Below are 17,173 nucleotides of genomic sequence, written 5' to 3' on the forward strand. Positions count from 1 at the left end.
CACCACTACACCGATGGTCGTCGATGTTTGGGCATTACCGGCGGCCCGTTGCCGCCGCCAATTACCGGCGGGATATTGCCGCCGGTAATGAATTAATTATTTAAATTATTTATTTATTTAAATTATTTATTTTATTTATTTTATTTATTTTATTTATTTTATTTATCTCCACTAATATTTTCGTATTTATACAATATTTCAAACCTTAGGCGAACTTCCCAGTGGGTCACCCATCTTAGTTGTGCTCTAAGTCAAGCACGCTTAACCTTGAAGTTCCTTTTGAATTGTCCCCAGTAGAGAACACTCGTATAATTGATATATCTATTGCCTATTAAATCATTTAAAGGCTATTTCAATATACAATATATATCATATATTCATAACATTTGAATATGAGGAGATTATATCCAAGTAATGTTAATTACGGACCAGTCTCGTGCCGCCCGTATTTTTATGGCAACTAAATATTTATTTTTAAATTTTTTTTTAATTTTTTTTTTATTTTTTTTAATTTTTTTTTAATTTTTTTTTAATTTTTTTTTAATTTTTTTTTATCAATATAGTTTATTAATCATAAGTATTTTAATTTGATAGTTTTAATGTATTTTTGAATTCATTTGCATATATGTCTTTATTTTTATGTCGAAACAATATATCTATTTATTAATCAATATGTTATTAATTTTTTTTTATCAATCTACGTTATAGAATATAAGTATTTTCATTTTGTAATTATAATGTATTTTGAATTCATTTGCATACCTTGAATTCACTCACAATAAATAGAACGATTTGAAAACATAAAACAATTAAATTGTTCAACAAAACACAAATGTTAAACAAAGTTCAAGTGTAATTGTGTTTGTTCAGAAACATAACATAAAAAAAAAGTTCAACATGATATAGATACATAGAAGTGATGCTCAAGGTAGCTGACCCGACCGTCTCAGTATCTCCTCGAACTGACTCATCCGCTGCTCAAGGGCCTCACGTGCTGCTTGTTCGGCCTCACGTGCTGCTTCTTGGGCCGCCCTATCCTCCTCAGCCTTTTGGAGACGCTCCTCCAGTGTGGAGATCCGAGTCTCATACATCCGCTGAGACATCTGGGTAGAGCATGTACTGTTGGTAGACCCCCTACTGAACTGGCTCACACCAGCACTTCCAGTGCTGTACAGTCGTGACCTACCGGGACGTACGAGCTCCAAGTAGACCTCATCGAGTCGGTCCTCTCGTCCTGTCTCAGCAGCAACACGATGAATCTCCGCCTAATTCATACATAACAATACACAATTATTATAAAATAAATACATTTTACTATGTATTACTAATATTTGTTCAAACTTAAACATTTACATCAAGGTTGGCATCCTTTTCTGACACAAAAGTTCCATCTGCGTACATGTGTAGGCGGAGGAAAGTGCTGTAGTTAGATGCAGTTGGGGGGACTTCACCATCCACGAGCTGTTCATGCATTTATATAAGAAAAATAAGGTAATATATATATATATATATATATATATATTAATATTTATATTTATTAGATAAATACTTAATCGATAATTACTAACCAGACTCTACTGCAGAATACGACTCGACTGAGACCCTCCAACGTGCCGACTGATCCCTGTACCAACTCCATCTGGCTCAGAGTATCGGTTCTCACGTGCGCGCCTAGAAACGGCCTTAACCTCATCTTGATCCCAGTACGCCTTGAGTCCCATCCAAAAGGTGTCGGACATGCCCAGCGGTGTCTCCATCATCTCCCCTGCCTCGGTCTTCTGCTTGAGCAGTCTCTTATACTCGCTCATGTTGTCACTGTACCTTTTGCGGGCCTTTTCTAACCACATTTTTTTCACATCAGCCTCATCCTCAGGGTTCCAAGTAAACTCTTTCTGTTGAATATATTGGTGAAATTAATATAACATTTTAACAATAAATAATGCTAAATTTATATATAGTAGAAATTCATTTACCTTGAATTCCTCAAAATACAACTCCTGCACCGTTGGCGGAGTTAACTTCCACGTGTACCCGCCTGGGTTCGGAATCCTCTTAAACGAGTTCGTGCAGCAGGTGGAGATCCCCGGGGGCTCGATCAACTTACTGTACCAATATATCAAAATAATTTAAAGAATTACTTGATATAGACAAATAATGATTTAAATAAAATACTCACCCAACAGTATTCCTCTGAAAGAGGATCCTCCCGTCGCGCCTAACACACTCAGCCCTAATCTGCGCCACTGATTTGCCTTTGGGCCTTCTAGACCCAGATGCAGCAGCGCTCTGTGGAGGGGAACCAGACTCTGGAGTAGCGGAAATATACGGCCCATAGCCTGAGGAGGACTGTGCCTCAGGCCCAGAAGACCGACTACCAAACCCCAACAATCCTCTACGATGAGACATGGTACCTATTTCAAATTGATTCAAATAAGTATAGACACAACCTGTATACAATGATCAAAATAACACTCATGTCACAGAAATTGATTAAGATAAGTATAGACAGTCTGTAAATTGCAGGAAGTTTCTAATCACACATGAATAACAAGTATAAACTAATACATTGCCAAATAACCTCAACTACTGTCATCATCATTACTGGCGTCGTCATCAGATGTCAATGGTTGGTCGTCGTCTTCTGGGTCATCGTCATCTTCAATGTCAACGATTCCACCAAGGGGATGAACAAGAATTGGTGGGTCAATGTCCACAGTTGTGTGGGTAGACGTAATAGTAACAACCTCTTCTTGAAACGGTTGATCTAATGTTGAGTTAGATGCAGCAGTGGAGACTTCAACCTTTGATCTTGCGTTGACTTTGCATGCTGACAACCAGTTTTTCTTTGCTTGGTTCGTACTGGGATAGGGACAGTAAAACACTTGAACCGCCTGACTCGCTAAAACAAATGGATCATACTTCTGATATTTTCTTGTCTGGTTCACTGATACCAACTTGAAGTTTGTATCAATAGAAGTTCCCCGAGCAGACAAGTCAAACCATTCACATTTGAACAAGGCTGTCTTCTTAATTGGATACCCCCCATACTCCAGCACACACACCTCTTGTAGACGCCCATAAAAGTCTTGCACATCTCTACCATAGACCGAGCCTTTTATGCACACGCCACTGTTCACAGTTGCGCGCTCTCCATCAAGATCAGTCGTGTGAAATCTATAGCCATTCACAAAATACCCGGAGTATGTCTCAATCTCAGTTAAAGGCCCGGCTGCAAGCGACTTGATATACGGGTTCAAATCATTGTTAGAAGGGCGAATCACCTGTTCCATACAATCTTTTAGGTTTGCAACCCCATTTTTAGTCAAGTAAATGTATATTGAATATAAATTTGTCACATCTTACATAATGGCCAAACCACAACATAAAATCCTTGTCGAAAGCACTCTCTAACTCGGCTTCGGTTAGTGAAGGATTTACGTAGCGCATTTCGTCCTCGAAGATCCTAAGATATAATGAAAAAAGTTATAAGTTACGTACGTCGAGAATTGATATACATAAATTGAGTCAACAATACTCACTTGATATATGTGTTTGCAACCTCCGCACAATTGCTCAAAATATACATATGCGCAGCCATGTATTCTTTAGGATCCATGTATCTCTTTGTCATTCGCCCAATCGGACGTCCAACTGGTTTGAAGATTAAGAGTTGATTAGGATCATCACTGTCTTCAACAGACTCTTCAATATTGCGAGGCAAATTTCTCCACTTTGTAGTCACATGATCCTCAAAGTAATATGAAGAGAAGGTGGACATTTCCTCTAGTATATATGCATTGCTGATGGATGCTTCAACCTGGGCTTTGTTTCTGATATGATTTTTCAATGTCCTCAAATATCGTTCAAAAGGATACATCCACCGATACTGCACTGGACCAGCCAATCGTGCTTCATCTGCCAAATGAACTGGTAGGTGCTCCATTGAATCAAAGAAACTCGGGGGGAAGATACGCTCAAGTTTGCATAGAGTAACTGATATCTTCTCATTGAGTATTCCCATATCATGTATTGAGATATTGCGGGCTGTTAATTCTCTAAAGAAACAACTTAACTCTGTAATTGCCTCCCAAACATTCTTAGGAAGAAGTTCTTTAAAGGCTACAGGTAGTAGTAATTGCATGAACACGTGACAGTCGTGGCTTTTCATGTTATGCATCTTCAGAGCGTTCAAATCAACGCATCTGCTAATATTTGACATGTACCCATCGGGAAACTTAAGACTCTTGATCCATTGAAGTAAGATTTTCTTTTCATCCCTTTCAAGCATATAACATGCTTTTGGATACAGTCGGGATCCATCCACTTTCTTCAATTCAGGCCGTCGACAGAAGATGTTCAATTCTTCTCTCAACTTTTCGGTATCTTTTGTCTTCCCCTTCACATTGAGGACGGTATTAAACACATTATCAAACACATTTTTTTCAATGTGCATGACATCCAGATTATGTCGAATCAAAAGGTCCTTCCAATAGGGAAGATCCCAAAATATACTTTTCTTCTTCCACCCAACATGTTCATATTTTGCAAGTTGAGCGTTCCTGTTATCGAAGTCTTCGGTAACCTTCACGAAGCCCAACCCCTCAATTTGATTCAAGATTTCTATTCCGGATCTGTGTTCTGGTGGACCCACATTGCATGTCTTATTCTTCAAGAATGAAGTCTTATTTCTCCTAAACACATGGTCACGAGGTAAGAACTTCCGATGATTGTCAAACCACGATTGTTTACCACTCTTCGTTAGTGTAAATGCGTCTGTATTCTCCATACAGTGTGGACATGCCAATTTCCCAGCTGTACCCCACCCAGACAACATAGCGTACGCTGGAAAATCACTAATAGTCCATATTAGAGCTGCCCGCATCTGAAAATTTTGCTGCAACGATATGTCATAAGTGTTCACACCAACCTCCCACAAATATTTCAACTCTTGTATCAGTGGCTGTAAGAAAACGTCCAACTTCATCTTTGGGTTAGATGGCCCAGGCACGAGGACAGTGAGGAACATGAATTGTTCTTTCATGCACAACCACGGAGGCAAGTTATACGGTGTGACAATGACCGGCCAAGAAGAATATTGACGCCCTGATTGTGAAAATGGGGCAAAACCATCTGTAGAGAGGCCTAATCTCACATTTCTTATCTCCTCGGCGAATCCAGGATATACTGAATTCAAGTGTTTCCATGCCGGAGAGTCTGCTGGGTGGCGCATGATCCCATCTTCTATTGAAGTCGCATGCCATCGCATATTTTCGGCTGTTGCCGCAGATGCAAACAACCTTTGCAGTCGGGGCGTCAAAGGAAAATAGTGCATCTGTTTGGCGGCTACACGTTTCTTTCGGCGGCTTCCAGATGCACGCAAGTTCTCCTTATATCGTGATGCACCACAAAAATTACAACTCTCTAGCTCACTGTCGTCCCCCCAATACAACATGCAGTTATTAACGCAACAATCAATCTTCTCTACTGGCAAACCCAACCCGCGCAGATTTCTCTTCGTACTGTAAAAGCTGTCAGGGCAGTTGTTATCCTTCGGTAAAGCCTTTTGAACCATCTCAGATATCTGATTAAAACATCTCTCTGACATGTGATTTTCAACCTTTATGCTCATCATCTGTGTCATCCAGGATAACTGTGAGTAAGTATCACAGTCTGGGTATAGAGGACTATCGGCTGCGTTCAACATGTCATAAATTTGTTGAGCGTCAGGATTAGGCGGCTCCTCAAGATTTGGAGGATCTTGATAATTACTAGGTCCAGCATGATCATGCACCATCCTTTGGTAATTACTGTATGACCCATCATCCTCATCCATTATAGTATGTTCTGCTGGCATATACACTGGTGCTTCCCCTTGATAACACCAGTTCGTGTAATTGTGGACAAATCCATGCCTAGTAACATGTTCTCTGACTGTAGGTACAGATGCAAAGACTTTATTCTTACACTTCCTACACGGGCACCTAATGTTACCAATTCCATCTGTATACGCTGTTTGATTTATCGCAAACTCGAGGAAACTCTCAAGTCCCGTTTCAAATGCAGCACGATCATTGTATCTCGCGTACATCCACGATCGATTATCACTCATTCTTGCAAATTCTAATTGAGAATAAAAATAAATCAAATACAATAAATTACTTGAATCTAAGAAAATTTCGACAGCATAACCCCACTATCCTAACTACCAAGTGCTCGACTCTACCAGCAACTATAGTGACCATAGTGGTCCTAATTTACTAAACCTATACTAGGTCTACCCGGCCCCCCAATGTCGAAACAATAATAAAATAACATATAAAACAATAAAAAAATAAAGTAATAAAAGCAAACACAATCATTTGTTGGGAGAAGATCCTTAAGAAATAATCAATTTCTATCCCAAAGGGAGAAGATCCTTAAGAAATTGATTAAATCTATCCCACAATATATAATAACATATCATTTCATCCAAAACAGAAAATCAATTTAAAATTAATCTAATTAACAAATTAATTTCAATTAATCTAATTAACAAATTAATTTCAATTAATCATACTTTAAACATCCTATAAAGTAACTATAGTTAAATCAATTCATAATTAATCTAATTACCAAATTAATTTCAATTAATCATACTTTAAACATCCTATAAAGTATCTAATTACCAAATTAATTTCAATTAATCATACTTTAAACATCCTATAAAGTAATTAGAATTATGTTAATTTTAATCAAACAAATAAATAATAAATAAATAAACAAATAAATAAAAGTCTATTAAAAACGAAAGTGTACCGTAGGAGTTGACGGCGGAACCGTGCGGTGGCAGGAGTGGTGAGACGGCAGGATTGGCCTGCAATTAGGAGGAGAAAGATGAAGAGAGGATGAGAGGGTGAGAGAGAGAGAGAGACAGAGAGAGAGAAGGAAATGAGGGGCTTACCTTGACGGAGGCGACGGCGACGGCGATGGCGACAGGCGGCGGCAGCAGCAGGGCAGCGGCAGGGCAGGGGGGAGGGGCAGGGGGGCTGGAGGCGCGAGGGGGGGGGGATCTGTTCTGGAGGAGAGAGGGTTAGGGCACCCGATTTTGGGCTTTAAAATTAGCGGCGGCCCATTACCGCCGCTAAAGCCCGACCCGCACTCTTTTTACCGGCGGCAACTTACCGCCGCTAATCACCGGCGGCAGATGCCGCCGCTAATTGCTAAATGTTAAAAAATAAAATTAAAAAATAAAATTCCCGGCGGCCTGAATATTTACCGGCCGCTATGCCGCCGGTGATCACCGGCGGTGATGTTGCCGCGGTATCAACGCCATATATTCAAAAAATACGGGTCGGCAGCACCGCCGTCGGAAAGCCGCCGGTGATCGCCGGCGGCGAGACTGCCGCCGGTAAATCCTGCCGGTAAATCGGCGCTTTTTTGTAGTGAAAAGTGACAATATATAAAACTACCCAAGTTTTTAAAAATGTTTACAACTTTTACCCACTTTTCAAAATCCTCCACTCCATACCCGTCTCAATTTTATAGTATTTATTTTTGAAAGTGACATACTGAAAAGTGGCTGAAAAAGTGGATGTGTGTAAGATGACTGAATTTATTCCTTCACCTACCGAGCATTAAATTCAAAAAGAGACCCAACTCTTGTTCACAATAAACCATCGTGTAAAAACCAAAGATATACCGCCGCAAGTAGGGTTTGGTTTCTCCAAAAAAATACCGCCGCAAGTGTCTAAAAACTAGGTGCTCGTCGCCATCTCTGCCTCACCTCTCGCCATCTCCTTGTCACCTCTCGCCGTCTCCCTCTCGCCTCTCGTCGTCTCCCTCTCGCCTTGCCGTTTCCCTCTCTCCACTGAACTCAAGCTCTTGCCGTTTCCATCTCGTCTCTCAACAAACTCAGGCTTTTAACCGGCGAACTCAGGCTCTCAACGAACTCAGCCTCTCTCTCGACGGCTCTGTTTTTCTGGTGGACGTTCTCTAACTCCCTCTCGGCTCTCTACCAGCGAACTATCAACTTTCTACCGCCTGAAATCTCGTCAGCTTCTCTCTCACCTCTCTCCATTTCCATCATGAATGCACCGCAAGAGGTATTATTAGTTAGTCGATTTTAGTACCGCCGTAAATAATTGGAATACCGTCATACAAAATTGGAATACCATCGTTGCAAATTGAAAATACCGTCGTCATGTTTGATTATACTGTTTGAATATTTCAGAATATCGATCGATGGTATTTTAAGTTTTTCAGGCGGTATTTTAAGCTTTTCCGGCGGTATTCTAAGTTTTCCGATGGTATATTTTAGATTAAATATAGATAGCAAGCGTGATTGTATATTTTAAGCTTTCGCTTTTCGGTGGCATTCTAAATTTTCCGATGGTATATTTTAGATTAAATAGATCGCAAGTTTTTCTTGGCCGTGATTAAATTATTTGCATGGTAATTTTAGAATAAATATATGACAAGCGTGATTGTACTTGTTTATGTCTCTTTGAGTATGAGAAATTCAAATAACTAATGTGAGATTAGTTATAATATGATTGAATTGGGTTATTATGAAAATCATAAATAGATTCGAGACCCAATGTGTATATAGCATCGTTAATATTATTGCAGTCCGCATTGCAAAATTTGACTTCAATTCAAAATTAAGAACATAATTTAGTGTCCCATTTTGTATGTTAATTTATATGCATGTAACACCAAAATTAAATTGATTTATGTACCCAACCTGCTTTATAGTATGTGCAATCATTTTGTAAGATTGTCGGGTGTCGTTTGTTCTCATTTACAAAAAGAATATTTCATCTTCTTACTGTTCAACATTCTGAATTCATTTTCTTACTGCCATTACAAGCAACAATTTATTTTAATTTAATTATACTATATTATTGGAATCTAATTAGCACTATGTTATTTATATATTTTTAAAATTATTAGCATTATATTATTTGTTTTATCACTTTGCGAACCTATTTATGTTACAATATTAAGCAGAAGTTATAACTATTCGAATATAATAAACCAACTTTAGAGTTGAAAAATGAAAAGATTATATAGTTTTGTTGCTATAAAATGGTCCAAAGTTAAAAGAATAATATTAGTAATATTCAATTTAACATGTTTAAAATGGTGCAAAGTTAAAAGAATAAAGTTAGAAGATTACATAGTAATATTCATCTTAAAAGAATAATGTTAGTAATATTCAATTTAAAAATGGTGCAAAGTGAAAAATGAATACGTTAAAAAAAAGGATTTAATAATATAGAATATAGAACTATAAGGGTTAAATAAATCAAAAAATTGTAGAAGGATCTATCGAAATAAAAAATAAAAGTACAAGAACTTTAGATGGGTTTTGCCTTTTTATATCAATAAAGTTTGTGTTTTAATATTATTTTGCATACTGCAACTTTAAGTGTTACATTTAATATTATAATTTGTTTTTAATGATTTTTTTTAAAAAAAATTATAGGAGGATCCTATTTATTTGAGGCCGAGTACAATTAATATGGCTTCACATGTTGGGACATATTACAAGACTAAATACTTGAAAATGGTTAGAAAGGTATTGGATGAGAGAGGTGGTCAACCGTTGGTAGACAGATTTTTGGGTGGTTGTTTTGGACACTTATTAGATTGGAATCCGGGGTCAAAGTGTACTATGGCTCTTCACCATGTCGTTTCTCGCCAAATCCAGTCAAATGATAATGGATTATGGTTTTTTATTAACGGGAGTAGGTTACACTTCTCGGAGGGGGATTATGCTCTTATTACAGGGCTGAATTTTGGAGAAACTAACTTTGATGTGAGGGCAGAGCATGATCTTCGAAATGTTGAAGTGTTTAGAAAATTTTGTTGTGGGCGGAGGACTGTTAAGGTGGACAATGTCATTGACCTTTTCGAGAATTATGATATTGATGATCCAGATGAGAGTTTATACTTGCGCGTGGCCTACGTGATAGTACTGTATAGCATGCTACTACGGTTTGAGTCTGATAAGAACGTGGTTGACTGGGTTTGAGCTTTGGTGAATGATCTTAATGCATTCAACCAATTTCTGAGGGGAGCTTATACGTATAAGCTATTATGTGTTCATGCGTATAAATGTACTACAAACAATAGGTATAAATTATATGGGCCAGTGTGGGCATTACATGTATGGTCCCTTGAGATCATACCCGAGTTGGGTACTGCAGTTGGTACGCACTTGGATGGCGGTGCACACCCCAAATGTTTGAGGTGGAAGTTTCGAAGTAGGCCTAATGTGTCAGATTTACGCCCCCTATTCGAGCAAGAGGTACTTATTTCATTATATCATTATATTTATATTTATTAGCATGTACAAATAATTTTTCTGAATGTTTTTTTTTTTTTTATTGTAGCCGCATCATATATTGGCGATCTAGCCCGGCAATTATGAGATGACGAGTCATTATTATGCTACGACAGTCATGCCCGTGCCCGTTGGTGTTCACTATGAGCGACCGGTGAACCCGTTGAGGGACGGTAAGCAGTTTTTCCCGCGACTTGCACAGGATATACGTGTTCAGAAGTATGAACTGCCGAGGAGACGAGAGGAAATGAGGACGAGGGCGACGATGTCTCGAGATAAGGGAAAGTGTATGACGAAGCCGTCGTTTGAGCTTCGCTCAAATAAAATATCCTATGCCCACAACTAGACTAGCTAGTGGTAAGTCCAGAGTCGAATCCACAGGGAACTGAACAGTAACTCCTCCTGCAAGGGTATCACTAAAAAGGGTTTGTATTTTGACGGGTTCTGACCACAACGTGCTTATGGGCAGAACAGAGTTTCCAACTAAACTGAAATAACAAAGGTAACTTAATCAAATAACAAAATAATCCTGACTTGGGTTCGAATCACTAAACATGAACTAGGCACTCGATCATTGGTGCAAAGATAAATTACTATACTCGCATACCAGTGGTTATAGGCATAAGAATTGTTGCGCCCCTATTGTCACTCGTCACGCACGCAAAAACCCCTTGCCCAATCTACCCTTTCAGTTTATGATCTCTTAGAAGTTATCACTAATGGAAACTAACTACCCCGGACAACATCCACGCTCTCTGCGATGGCCTATCGCTAGTTGTGTTTTGCCCAGAATGCCTTAAGAATTAGATAGACCCACTTGACTCTTACGCAGATATTTCACCGCAGTCACGGCTCCAACACTCGTTGTACTATTTTGGAGGTCGATGGCGTCTCGCCTTTGCCCAAAGTTTACTTGGGGCCAAAACTTCCTAGTTAACTAGTGATCAATTAATTAACCAAGTTGTTATAACCTTATTGGAATCAAACATAGTGTATCGGGAATATGCTCATACAATTGTTATGCCGAAATTAGACCTCTTGAGTTAAGTGTTCATGCTTAGATCATCTCGCCCAAATCAGAATAATAAATTAGCTAGACATAAAATAAATAACAAAAGCAAAAGACATGATGGAAAACAAACTGAAAATACTTAAAGAAATAAAAGAGTGCTTATGGCCAAAAGTGCCGTAATGAGCATAAGCAAACTAACTAAGAACTACGCCCATAGCCTGGGCAAGCTTGAACTTCAGAACTAGTAAAACTTAAAGCACAGCAGCTGGTTTTTCAACACCCTTGGCTTCGACTGATCATCGGGTATAAATAGGCACGACTAGGGCAACGGAAGGCCCAGCCCATGTTGTTGCGGCCGGATCCATGCAAGGCATGGAGATGTTATCCACCTTCCACTACAAGAAAACACGCGTTTAGCGATCGAAATTAACGATCGAAATTTTCGGTCGTTAATTTTGCGGCCTTAACGACCGTTTCACGACCGATTTTATTTTTTATTTTATTTTTATTTTTTAACGACCGAAAATTCGGTCGCTAATTATTTTTTTAATATTTTTATATTTTAATTTTCTTAACGATCAAATTTTCGGTTGTAAAAATTATTTTTTTATATTTTAATTATTTTTTTAATTTTAACGACCGAAAATTCAGTCGTTAATATATATATTTTTTATTTTTCTAATGATTTTTTTTATAAAAAAATTATTTTTTTTAAAATTAAATTTTTTTAACGACCGAATTATTCGGTCGTTAATATTATTTTTTTAATTTTTTTTATATTTTTTAATTATTTTTTTTAAAGACCGAATTTTTCGGTCGTTAAAATTTTATTTATTTATTTTTTATTTATTTATTTTTTATTTATTTATTTTGATTTATTTATTTATTTATTTATTTTATTAACGACCGAATAATCGGTCGTTAATATTATTTTTTCAATTTTTAAAATTTGTTAAATTTCATTTTTATTTTTATTTATTTTTATTTTTATTTTTATTTTTTGATTATATATATATATATAAATATTTAATTATTTTTTTATTAATTTCTATTTAATTATTATTTTCAAATAATAGAGAATATTTTAAAATGATTGTTATTTTCATAATATTATTCTAAAAAAATAGATAATATTGATTATTAATAAAAATGTGATATTATTTGCAAATAATAATAAATTATTATATTTATTATAATAAATTATTAGACTTATTAGATTTTCTAAATTATTAGATTCATTATTTTCAAAATATTAATAATTTTATTATTTTAAAATAATAAAATTATTTTTCAAATAATAATTTTATTAATATTGATTATTTGATTTAATATTGATTTTGTTGTATATTTGATTGTTATTTTTCATACTCATATTTTCTTTTCTTTTTTTAATTACGATAATATTAATTTTTTATTATTTTATATTCGATCGTATATTTACCGTCAATGTTTCGCCGGCACCACATATCTTAGTAATTATCTCGACATATTATAAGGTTATGAATGATTAATGATATTTTATATTGAATTAGAGTTTAAATGAATTAATAGGTACTATATATATATATCAATAATACGAGTGTTCTGTACTGGTGACTACTTAAAAGAAACTTCAAGGTTAAGCGTGCTTGACTTAGAGCACAAGTAAGATGGGTGACCTACTGGGAAGTTCGTCAAATGGTATGCAATTAAGGTCAAAATACATTAGAAATACACTAAAAATACTTGTGGGATACAAAGATATATATATAAAAAAAATAATTTTTTCGAAAAAAAAATATTTTTTTATTAATTTTTAACGACCGAATTTTCGGTCGTTAAAAATAAAATTTCGGTCGTTATTTAAAAAAATAAAAAAATAAAAATATATTTTTATTTTTTATTTTTTTTCCCTTTTTATCGACCGAAATTTCGGTCGTTAAATTTAACGACCGAAAAAACGGTCGTTAAATCGATCGTTAAAAATATTAACGACCGATTTTTGGGTTTTAACGACCGAAATTTCGATCGTTAGAGGTGCATTTTCTTGTAGTGTTCAGACCTAGTATCTGGAAGATTTCTTTCCTTTTGGATAAGGCAAAGGTTTAGCCTTATCGGTCTCTTCTTGGATGCTGCCGCCCTCGGCCCATATCAAGCGCCTACTCCACAATCATGCTTCTCCCGTCTGTTGCGCTGCTCTCTTTCTTCTTCTCTCTCCTCCTAATGCCTGCCAGCTTCCGTGCGGTACTTTTGGGCATAAGGGATGGTTTTGCCTCTTAATCCCTCTTGCTTCCGGCACATGCCTCTTTCACAGAAAGTGACAGCAATTCTGACCCCTAAAGCACCTTTTGCCCACAAGCGGGTTCTGCCAAAGAATTACGCCCTCCCAGGCGACCAAACAACACAAAATAAAAAAGAAATGGCTCTATCTAGACCTAAAATAGACTCAAAAATAGAGCACAATCTTGGGCTCATCAGCGTAGTCGACCTCCACCTACCACATCATCATCTAGTGGTGGAGATCACGTGCTCTGAGGATGAGACCGTGAATTTTTAGAGGGCATCGTCACTAGGATGGGAGAAGAGCAGGAGATCCAAATGAGAAGGCATAACGAGGATTTGGAGAATCGAGTGAAGAGGGCAATGAAGGCTTTTTCAGCTGTAAGTTTGTGCACCCTAGGGGTGTATATTCTCCTGCCCCTCGTCGCACGCCTGCACCAGAGACCAGAGATTCTGATGATGCCCAACCCGATGATGGTGGTCCAGTGGCCGATGATGTGTCACATCATGATGATGAGCCACTGTAGGTGCCACATCGGTATACTGTGCATGAGTATGACAGCACATCTACTTCTCATCACGATCAGCCACGTTTTTTCCTTCAAAATCCATCGGATTACAATTTTGATCCAGGATATATGGAGTATGTGGCACAGGTATTAGTTCAATTTTTTTTTTTTAAAAATGCAAACATTTCAATCTTCATATATATTTTGACTAACAATTTTAATTTATTAAGGGACTGACCTTCGGGATGGGTGCTGAGACCATTGAGAGCATCCAAAATTTATTGTTGGATCATTTCCAAACACCAGCGATACCCCGAATGAGTGAACGTCAAAGATTTCCCTCTCGATTGCTAGATTCCCCCTATCTTACCTCCGGAGAGCCACGTCTTCTTCCTAAGAAAGTGGTTGATAAATTTATGGAATTCATGACTGGAAGCGAGGAGTACGTCGCCATCACTGAAACTAATGCCAAATACAAGAAGAATTATTTCCATGAAATTCTTAGGCTGAATTTTTCATTTTCTAAAGAAGTAAGTCAATTAAATTTAGGTATTACATTTTATTATATTTTTTAAATAATAATGGTATCAATTTTTCCCATAGTTGGTCGAGTTGTGGATTTTAAGCTGCAAGTCAAGGCTAACGATCGGAGGAAATCTTCTACTGAATGTCACGTTTCAAAGCACCGTTATATCCTTTACAGATTTATTTGAAAAAAAAGATGTTTTGGGGCTGGTATGGTGGACTGATAGCAAATTTTCTTATGAATATGAACGTTGATTTCTATTTTTTTTGCAGAGAGTGTGTCAAACATATTGTCGTTGCGGCATGTTTGGTACAAGGCTGAATCTCGCTGTTCCCGGTACATACGACTCCTTCGCCGATTGGGAAGTCCCCCAGACTATTAGAATGTAGAATTACAATAAATACTCATTCATCTTGCACTAAATAAGTACAATTGGGACGTGTATGCGATCTCGCTCCACACAAACTACACGTCTTAGGAGCACGACTTTAAGGGCACTCGTGTTTTTACTAATATTTGTACTTCAGAGTTCTTGTAGCACAGAGTAAGCAAATTTGGGAAAGATTTGAAACAATATGGTACATAATGTTAATCAGGGGTGATTCAGGTACTTCGCTGAACTTCGTCAATAAGAAATAGCATTATTGAGATATGCTATATACTTTATTAGTTGGGCAAAATTTTGATCTATATGATCTTGATGGGATATATGAATTATAATGTTATCTTCGAAGCTGCACGATTTATGCATATATATTGGGATTCGAAACACGAGCTGAATTTTCTCATTTTGTGACATTCTTTCTTGTAAATATGTGGTATATCATTGGAAATAGTTCACATCTCACTAGAAAAGGGAAGGGTTTAATGAAATCCCAAGTCAAATAAAATGAGATTCTTAGTTTTGGGATAATACATTTGTCTCTGGTCTTGTTTTATGTTAAGGGTTGTATAACAATCGTACTTGACTTCTAAAGTACGCGCACGACACTGGGGTGGAGTAGGGGTGTATACCTTGTATATACCTTCAATATTACTATTCATATCCTATTTTTCAGGGATAAAAAATTTAATTTTTAGATGTCGCCTAAGTCCGAGCTCCTAGAGCTGACTTAGCGCTGACAGCTGCCTAAACCGGATCCCAAAGCTGGTATTAGCGCGAGCACTTAAGATTTAGAAGTCGCCTAAGCGCAAGCTCTCAGAGCTGCCTTAAGAGAGAAAGTTTTTAGATGTCGCCTAAGTCCGAGCTTCTAAAGCTGGCTTAGCGCGGGCAGCTGCCTACACCGGATCCCAATGCTAGTAGTAGTGCGAGCACTTAGGACTTAGAAGCTGCCTAAACGTGAGCTCCCAGAGCTGCCTTAGCGCGGGCGTTATGAGGATTAAAATTTTAGATGTCACCTAAGTCCGAGCTCCTAGAGCTCCTAGAGCTGGCTTAGCGTGGGCAGCTGCCTACACCGGATCCCAATGTTGGTAGTAGCACGGGCACGTAGGATTTAGAAGCTGCCTAAGCGCGAGCTCCCAGAGCTGCCTTAGCGCAGGCATTAAATTTTAGGAAATGCCTCTGCCGCGAGCTATTAGAGGAAAAACTCAAAAATAAAGGGAGTCGTTGGCCGTGGGCACGACGATAACAATTAAAGAGCAACTTAATAAAGGCGTTCGAAAGGGAGTTTCTTCACTCTTATTATTTTTGTTGCTATTCTAAGTATATTGGCAGGGTTGAAATATTTTTGTGCTGACAATTGGTAGGGCTGAAATTTTTTGTCTTAATTTATTTCGCAAACTTACAATACCCAATCTTGGATAAGTTACAGGGCTGCAGGGCTGAGATACTTGGACTCTACTTAAGAGAGTAGCATGGCGCTGACTCTACACAAGACTTCACCAGTTGAACACGAAGAAGACCCGATTCAACCAGACTGGGGAAGAGTAGCTGATGAGGAGTAAAATATGCATCAGCGTTGTGCACTACATAACGAGAATATTTCTATTTATGATCATTATTATTATTACTATTGTTATTATGGTTATTTCTTATAATTGGTACAGGATTGACTTGACTCTCGATTTGGCCCAATGCGGCTTCACCTGCCAGCTCTGGAATACACCAGCTTAGAAATGCACCAGCTCTGATAGCTTGGCTCCAAGCTATAGATCAGTATTAGAGGGGGTTTGGGCTAATGGGCTTTAGGGGCCCAAAGGCCTTAGGTTTATTCTTATTCTATAAATAGGGCTCATATGTGTAAAAAAAGGGGGGGATTCATTCATTTTCTAGCACTGGACTTGTAAATTGTAAACTTCTCACGAAAACATAGTGGAAAATCGGGCAACCATCGTGGATGTAGATCCTTTATGATCGAACCACGTATATCTTGAGTCGTTTATCATTTTCGTTTATCTTTTATATTTTGGGAATTATTTTAGAACTCATCAATGTGCATTTAAGCTTACAAAAAGAGCCATCTGTATATACAAAAAGGATTTCACTTTCAATCACATTCATGTGCATTTAAGCTTACAAAAAGAGCCACCTTGTCTTCATC

The 17,173-nt window shown here is 37.4% G+C and overlaps 2 protein-coding genes across 2 annotated transcripts; both read right to left on the bottom strand.

Annotated features, from left to right (window-relative positions):
• Positions 1-791: 791 nt before the first annotated feature.
• LOC131019391 (uncharacterized) lies at positions 792-1,485 on the bottom strand. The gene is made up of 2 exons (XM_057947932.1): positions 1,354-1,485; positions 792-1,265 (listed from the first exon to the last, which is right to left on the bottom strand). Exons 1-2 carry the CDS (start codon positions 1,471-1,473, stop codon positions 924-926), a joined length of 462 nt encoding a protein of 153 aa, XP_057803915.1. The 5' UTR covers positions 1,474-1,485; the 3' UTR covers positions 792-923.
• Positions 1,486-1,574: 89 nt separating this feature from the next.
• Positions 1,575-4,274, bottom strand: LOC131023145 (uncharacterized). Its single transcript, XM_057952693.1, has 6 exons — positions 3,540-4,274; positions 3,364-3,463; positions 2,588-3,281; positions 2,177-2,447; positions 1,974-2,103; positions 1,575-1,892 (listed from the first exon to the last, which is right to left on the bottom strand). The coding sequence occupies exons 1-6, from the start codon at positions 4,217-4,219 to the stop codon at positions 1,575-1,577; spliced, it is 2,193 nt and encodes a 730-aa protein (XP_057808676.1). The 5' UTR covers positions 4,220-4,274.
• Between the last annotated feature and the right edge of the window lie 12,899 nt (positions 4,275-17,173).

The sequence above is a fragment of the Salvia miltiorrhiza genome, chromosome 4 (genome assembly GCF_028751815.1).
Source record: "Salvia miltiorrhiza cultivar Shanhuang (shh) chromosome 4, IMPLAD_Smil_shh, whole genome shotgun sequence".
Lineage (NCBI taxonomy): Eukaryota > Viridiplantae > Streptophyta > Magnoliopsida > Lamiales > Lamiaceae > Salvia > Salvia miltiorrhiza.